The sequence below is a fragment of the Pecten maximus genome, chromosome 15, assembly GCF_902652985.1.
Source record: "Pecten maximus chromosome 15, xPecMax1.1, whole genome shotgun sequence".
Taxonomy (NCBI): domain Eukaryota; kingdom Metazoa; phylum Mollusca; class Bivalvia; order Pectinida; family Pectinidae; genus Pecten; species Pecten maximus.
In genome coordinates, this window is record NC_047029.1 from 8,629,839 (window position 1) to 8,638,078 (window position 8,240).

General features: G+C 33.8%; 1 protein-coding gene across 1 annotated transcript; it reads left to right on the plus strand.

Annotated features, from left to right (window-relative positions):
• Positions 1–3,201: 3,201 nt before the first annotated feature.
• On the plus strand, positions 3,202–7,294 carry LOC117343206. The gene is made up of 9 exons (XM_033905545.1): positions 3,202–3,303; positions 3,764–3,865; positions 4,014–4,118; positions 4,510–4,611; positions 5,069–5,179; positions 5,656–5,888; positions 6,110–6,215; positions 6,529–6,633; positions 7,032–7,294. Exons 1-9 carry the CDS (start codon positions 3,228–3,230, stop codon positions 7,226–7,228), a joined length of 1,137 nt encoding a protein of 378 aa, XP_033761436.1. The 5' UTR covers positions 3,202–3,227; the 3' UTR covers positions 7,229–7,294.
• Positions 7,295–8,240: the final 946 nt, after the last annotated feature.

Below are 8,240 nucleotides of genomic sequence, written 5' to 3' on the forward strand. Positions count from 1 at the left end.
TAAACCAGGATACAAGGGACTCGGAACTGTGGGCTGTTACAGTGAGTTTTGCCATAAACCTTTTTCTATTTTTTTTTAAAATCAATCTTCGTTAAAATAATAAAATATCGCTTTAAGAACGTACCAGTAAGACTGTTGTATAGGGCTTCCTATGTTAGGGAACGTATTTTATTGTGTGGAAATATCAAGAATTGAAGACTTGTGTCAAAATATGGTTCAATATTAAGTATGAACAGTTGTCTTATGTTTGATTTGTATCATAAATAGCATTATTGCCCAGACTTTCATTGAACTGAAATATCAACTTTTATTTCATAATATCTGATACGGCAGATGAATATTGATATATTCTCAGTTACAAATTATATGTGCTTTAACACTTTCTTCCTTAATCGATTACACTGATAACACACATTCAGGATTTTTTCCGGTACTGTTGAATTATTGATATATTTTTTGACAGGCAAAAGCAAATCTGTCCAGATTCCCCTCTATATACCTGAAAGAGGGGAAATCTAAAGATGTGTTTAGTCAGGTGCTATTATGTATAATACAACGCTGGTACCAGTGTATCCATCCCTCAGAAAATGAATTCCTTTTACAATATTTACTCAAACAAATAACGTACATGTACTAATAATCAATTACCCGGTGTGCATTAAATGAAAAAGTTAATATTAATGAAATATTTGTGCAATAAGTTGGAATAGTTTCAATTCTGACTATAAAACAAATGAAATGGCAGGTACCGAATTCAAGACTTTAGTGGAAATCTGAAATATTAACCGGCTCGCCAACCAATCAAAAATGAAAAATGAAAGTCAATCCCTTTGCTATGAAACTATTCTATTTACCAGGTAAATATCTTCTACGTATCCTAATATTCATTAACATATCAGATAAGTAATTATAAGCTACTGCTCAAATCTAAGGTAGGGATTTGCAATTATCTCTCCAAAGGGCTTGTTAAAGATGTAATACGCAATGTTCCTTAATAATATTACCATTTGGTAGCGGACTGTTGTATTTCCCCACAAACGAACTATTGAGACGTTTTCACATCCACCTGTCTGATTATTACAGAACCTTGTCGTGACGCATGTAAACGCAATGCTTACTGTGGACCTGACGACAGGTGTTGCTGTAACAAAGGTTACTATGGAGACCCGTATGTAGGATGCACACGTAAGTAGTTTATATTAGAACCAGTAAATCTCAGCATGTCAAGCTGTTCAAAAGTTGTTGTGCTATAAAATTAAAGCTGATTAACATCATCAATAACGACTCTTAGTTAAATAAGGGTCTTACAGTGTGAGAATACCGGAGAAAAACCCCGTGGTCGGGAAGATGATCTCCGTACTTTTTCACGTATAATCGTGAAATCGAATCACAATAACCTAAGTGAAAGATGAGTGTGTTACCGCTGCGCCAGCCGACAAACCATTGAAGTTAATTGAAGGAATATATCGAGTGTTTGTACCACATAATAACGTTGAATTATGAATACATATATATTTAAGAGAACGGTTTTATGAAATATCCAGTAATTTATGTCCGAAGAATATACAACTAACTCCACAGAACTATTAATATTACAAATAACATAAGTCTATTGTTACAAAGGAGATTTAAGTATATAAACGAAATTGAACCTGATGAAGTCAAGAATTAGAAATTGAATTCATGTGTAATATCATCATTTCTAATAAATAAATGTCTTTTTTATTAGCACCGTGCAACAACTTATGTAAGAGAAATGCTCGTTGTGACATCCCATCCCAGACATGTGAATGTTTGAAAGGATTCTATGGTGACCCATTAGTTGGATGCGGAAGTAAGTTATACAATGTCGATTAAACAGTCAAGTGAATCATTAAAACTAAATGAAATAAGTAATGATTTTCAAAAAAGTGTTAGAAATACAGTATGAACAGTAACATGGATGAGAAAGAATATTTATTTTCGTTAAATAAACAGATTGTTGAGTATGTGTTCATCTATCTATTTAGAACCCAGCGCGTTTGTGTTCGCCAAGCCTGTTTACACTGTAAATGAAGACGCAGGTGCTATAACAGTGACAGTGAATAGGATTGGATCAACATATGGTGCGGTTACTGTCACTTGGGTAACTACGGATATATCTGCCGAATACGCTAGTGATTTCCTCAACAATGGAGGGACCCTGTTCTTTGGCCATGGTGTTTCATCAGTGTCCATCATCATCTCTATTGTTGTCGATAAGGTAAGCTTCCTTTTTATAATAACTTTATAACCGACACATTATTTGCTGATTAATGTATACAATATCATCCACACATAGTTGTTCCCGTTGTCAGTAAAATTTGACCTGGTGAAATGGCCTGCTGGGTGTCTCCGGAAGTAAATTTTAGTGATATACCACATAGTCGGCATCAGTTACGCAATATCCAAAGGAGACAAAATTTAATTTACCACAGCCTCCAAAAACTTAATTGATCTTCGCTATTGCCGTAGGACGTTAAACGAATCATCGATGCTGCTATGGATTCTATGGTATTTGTATCAGAATCACGCATGGTTTTAAAGCCTGTATGAACGGGGGGAAAACAAAAGGAAATGTGTACTAATCCCGTGGTTCAATCTATTTGGTATCAAATGACGGACATAGGACATCCAATACTTATGCATATTCCCAATCGGTGCCACTATTAATAATTACGATATGCTTGAACAGGGTGCATGTCAGGGACTAAAACATCGTATTAACACCGAAATCGCAAAGGTCTGTAACAGAGAAAAAAAGAACATACATAACCGTACATCTGTTGTTTTGTTTTGTTTTGTTTTTCTCTCTCTCTTTGTTTTTGATTTTGCGGGGGAAATATTTCCCGATTGTCCTAGTCAGAAATAGTTTGCGGGGAATTGATTTCCAGTCTGTAAACGTTCTTCAGTAATGATATCATGCACGTGAATTTTCAATGGGTATTTATTTTCGCGCTACATTTAATGCCCTTTGATATTACGAAATGTTACCCGCTAATATTACCAACTACATACGTCCGGTATGAATTATAATCCATGCGTCAGTTGTTGAATGACTTACGACAGTGCCAATAGTTGATTGACCAACGGCAACACAACATTGATAAATATGTACTTACCTTTTACGAAATACCATAGCAAATTGTTCATTAAAACATTACATTTTTTATTTGCAGGTTTATGAAGTAGATGAGAAATTCAAGATAATGCTGACGAAGGTGACACCAAACGGTGTATTGGGAGTTTTGACCACAACGATTGTTAATATCATAAACGACGATAGTAAGTATTTGTACAATGCTGTAAAAATATTTTGAATGATTATAGTAAGCAATTGTCTGTTTAAACAAATGAACGGCCGATGATAGGAGAACGTCTGAACAATCCGCAATACGTAAATGTGTCGAACATATAAAAAGAAACCATATGTGTTATTTATATTACGATAGAAAGGTGATGTCCTGATGTCCATACTTGTGATTACACCTATAGTTATTGTGTGTGTGTGTGTGTGTGTGTATTGGGGTTTATATTAATTAATTTTAAAAGCGCCAAAACACAAACGAAAAGGACAGTTCTGCTATCCGATAGATGTCTATGTAAAACCACTCTTGACCCAAGTGCAAAATACGAAATTGTCTATAATATAGCAATAAGATAGCAGTCACCTTGCCGTTTATAAATATCGCAAAATGTTTATTCCTATTGACGACGATCATTAATATATATCTTTAATTTGCAGAGGCCTGTGGAGGACCTTGTGGAATTAATGCTTTCTGCGACATGCCCTCACAGAGATGCGTTTGTAACAAAGGATACATTAGGTGGCAAGGAGTATGCGGCCGTAAGTATATATTTTAAACACTTTAAACATCAAAACTTCTTAAAATCTCCAATAATCAAATAAAGGATTATTTCGTGTGCGTATGTTTTCTTTTTGGACGTTTTGTTAGAAGTACGTTCATTAATATTTGTACATGTTAATATTATAGGGCCATGTGGAGGAAAATGCTGTGCGTATTCTTACTGCAGTCCAAGGGACAACAAATGTCACTGTAACCCTGGCTACATCGGAAATCCAACAGAGAAATGTTACAGTAAGTTCTTCAGATATCTGATTATGTTTTGCCGAATTACCGTATAGACTAGATATTTGTCATATATATCCTTAATGTATCAAGTTACGATTGAGAGTAAGTTCTTAGATTTGTAAATTATATTTTTACCATTGATAAACAAAGTAACCTGATACTTGTTTGGTCCCATATGACCAATTCACAATAAATGAATAAATGAAGCTCGTGAGCGTTGTATACTATAAAATACCCAGACATGATACTAAAAATGATTCTCATTGTTTTATGTTTCTCGTATAATTTCTCCCATAATAAATATTTGTTCGACTAAAGGGTAACTCATTGAAGACTGGCACTGAATGATGCTGTCAGAATTGATACATTGTAATTTAACTAGACTTATAATTCACAGAACCCTGCAACAATGCATGCAAGAAATATGCTTTCTGTGGAAAAGACAACAAGTGCCACTGCAAGACAGGATATTATGGAAACCCGTACCAGGATTGTCACTGTACGTATACGTCCTTCACAAGTGTTCACTGTAATAAACGTATCTTTGTACTTATAACAAGTATATGGTTCCAGGATCACGTATGTTCAAAACTGGATCATAATGAAAACGAAAAATATGTTGAAAGCCTGTTACTTAAGCATAGGTATTAACGACTGTCAATACACATGTAAAGTGTCATATACATATTTCCAATCCTATCCCAATTAATAGAACTAGTATACTTCTATTCGTTGCTAACACGAAACACCCTTTAATAATATGAAAGATAATGATAATGTAATGTTTAAACCGTCTGTTTACCGGGATTACAATATACGAAATTATTTTATATACCAGTTTGATTGTAATATATGATTAATTTGAGTTTCAGGAATAGTATACAAAATAGAAATACAAATTGTAATTAAATTGAGTATGCCTTTGTTATCTAATTACATCTTTGTTATTACAATAGTGCCCTGTCATGATCAGTGTCACAAGAGCAAAAACACCAAATGTGATATTCCTTCCCAGACGTGTGTCTGTCTCCCCGGATTCTTTGGTAACCCGCTTAAAGGATGCCAGAGTAAGTGGAGTTGTATATTTGGTTAAGATATTAAATTATTTCTTGTAAAATATAACACGCGTGAAAAATATAGATATGTCGTCATAAAAGTGATATATTTATCAAGACTCCATTAAGTATCCTGTTCATTTCATTTCAAAGACGAAAATACTACAGCATACCTTTTTACGCCATATATTGACGTTACGCGTTTAAACGGGCAGCGCAATTTTGAACGTTAAACACGGAAAAAAAAGTGTAAGTAAAAGTTACAGCAGAACATTGTCTGCTTTCGTTTCGTTTATATTTTTATAACAATAATTCATTGGATATCATAAAAAATATTCAACTATTAAACTGTGTCGAGTTAAGTATACAACATATCAAACCAGTATATGTCGATGAATAAATAAGTCTTTCAAATATTACCTCCGGATTCATATTAAATCAGTTACATTATCAATACTAAATGATGTATATCTCGCATTAATTTGCAGAACCAAGCGTTTTTGTTATTGCCCAGTCAACCTATGCTGTCAAGGAAAGTGCTCAGGTAGTAACTATCACCGTAAACAGGATTGGCGCTAGTTCCGAGTCAGTTAAGGTCACATGGACTGCTACGGATATTACTGCTGTCAAAGGCCATGATTACTTAAACACAGGAGGCATTCTATTTTTCGGCAGTGGCGACACATCCAGGACCATCTCCATCCATATCATTGACGACTCGGTACGAAAACATAGATTCTAAGAAAATATATATATAGCAAAATGCATTGGCTGGATCTTTTTACTCTTCTGATGCGCCATTATTAACATGATAATATTTTATCATTTTCATTAGCGCCGCTATCGCCGATATTTATTTATTGTTATTAACAATATTCCCTTTTGTGTCCACACTTTATCTTCTTTATGAATGTATAACCACTTTCATTTCATCTTCATCAGGTGTTTGAACCGAACGAACAATTCAGGGTTGAATTGACTCACGTGACAGTGGGCGGCATTATTGGACTTCAACGCAAAGCGATCGTCATCATTGAGAACGATGATAGTAGGTTATCAATATTTATATTACACCATACATTAACTTATCACTGGTATTAGTTATATTGAATAGACAACGAAGAAAACAAATATAGCTCATATATCATTTTTAAACAAGTTCGAATTTAAAAGCGATTTCTTCGCCTCTTTCATTATTCGGGAATGGACGTTAATTCTTAACAATTAAATTCCTACTGCAATCGTGATTGAATTAATTTTGTAACTTGAAATTATTTGTCAGAATTATGGTCAGAACGCCAATGTATAATGTACCATTATTTAATATGGAATACCAAACTATTTCATACATGTTTTTATAGAACGTTGCGGAGGCAAATGTGTGTTCAATGCTTACTGTAACCATGCCGACGATAAATGTTACTGTAACAAGGGACTTGTTGGCGATGCAACTGTGAAATGTGAACGTAAGTAATGAAAAAGAGAAAATTATTATTTCAAATAAACTGCAAAGCATTTCGCATTTGATATATAACCTACCGATATCAAAGCCGTTTTATTATTATTATTTTACTTTTTTATTGATATTTACTTAGTAAATGTCTATTAATCATTCTGCTAATTGTTTGCAAGGGAAAGTAATGTCTTTAAACTAAAATAAAATTATTAAGACGTTAATTTTTTATTGAAAATAGAATGTCTGTGTATATATGACTGATCGCTTTTAGAACTAGCACCATCAAACCGTGAAGTTTTTTTATGATAATATACAAATGTACAAAATACAAAATATGAATATTCAGACATATCTTGAAAATAGAATTATTAAACTGTCATGTATTAATTAATGTCTATTTCTTTCTAGTTCCATGTGGCGGACATTGTGGAGCCTACGCACATTCTCACTGTAACTACAAGACAAACAAATGTGAGTGTGATGAAAAGTACACCGGTGATCCCTACCACGGAGGATGTGTGTGTACTGGAGGACACGGAGATACAGGAGGATATACTGGCGGAAGCCATGGAGGAGGATATGTTGAACAGCCATCTGGATATTAAACTTAATGGATCCAATTTTTCTTGTCAAAATATTAGAAATAAAATAAGAAGTAGTATATTGCATTACATATCTTGTAAGTGTTTTATATTTAACGTGATATGAAGGTTGCATTGAAAACACTATGTTGTAATACAATTGTAGTACAGATTTTCTTTGTGCAGTTTTCCTGTTGATAACATAACAAGAAACAAGTCGTAGTATTTACAATAATAATCATGAACGTTGGGTTGTGATTTTATAATTATGAATACATAGTTTCAGTCAGTGAAAAAAAATTTCAAGAAGCACTTCATAGTGGATGACGACTTTCGCTTTGTCTCGGGTTCACCATTTTCATTATGGTACAGTTGTTATAAAATGTATTAAGTGGTTTCATTACTATCGCAATCACGGATGGGTTCATCTTTATGTTTTTTTTTACAATGGAACAAGAAATAAAATATCAAGAAACTGGTACATGATGAAATGAGACAAAAGTCCTACGCGCCGAAACGGTCATCTCATTACAAAGACTTTAGTACTAGTTATTAAGTTTTATCCTAATCTAATTGATAGAACTTGACACTTTAAAGAGTGTTTTCTTGTGTGACATAAAAGGTATCGCATTACCAAGAGTATGCAGCTCATAGTTTAAGACGACTCGTTGTTATTTGCTAGCTGCGAAATTAGCCTGTCGACAATACTACAAAGCCACCGAGGGCTCAGGTAAATTTGGAAAACAAAACGAGAATGCAATGATATATTGAAACAAGAACCTCCGAACATCAGAAAAGAAAATACTGAAAAAAGGGACAAATTCAAAGCTCCTGGTGTATACCACGGCCACAATATCGATCAATATGTTGGAATTTAAAAATAACACATGAGAAACATTGATGCAATAAAAAAAAAATCTTACACTCGAACGAAAAAAATCTTGCGCTCGAAAGAATTATATGTAAATCAATATAATGCTCCACGTGGTACATGAAATATCTCAAAAGACTTTCCCAGGAATATAACGATGAAAAA

Excerpts from the sequence above, each read along its gene's own strand:
- LOC117343206 (XM_033905545.1), top strand. The coding sequence starts at position 3,228 with ATGCTGACGAAGGTGACACCAAACGGTGTATTGGGAGTTTTGACCACA. Across the intron at positions 3,304-3,763 it reads TAATATCATAAACGACGATA|AGGCCTGTGGAGGACCTTGT; the intron begins GTAAGTATTTGT and ends TTTAATTTGCAG. Across the intron at positions 4,119-4,509 it reads TCCAACAGAGAAATGTTACA|AACCCTGCAACAATGCATGC; the intron begins GTAAGTTCTTCA and ends TATAATTCACAG.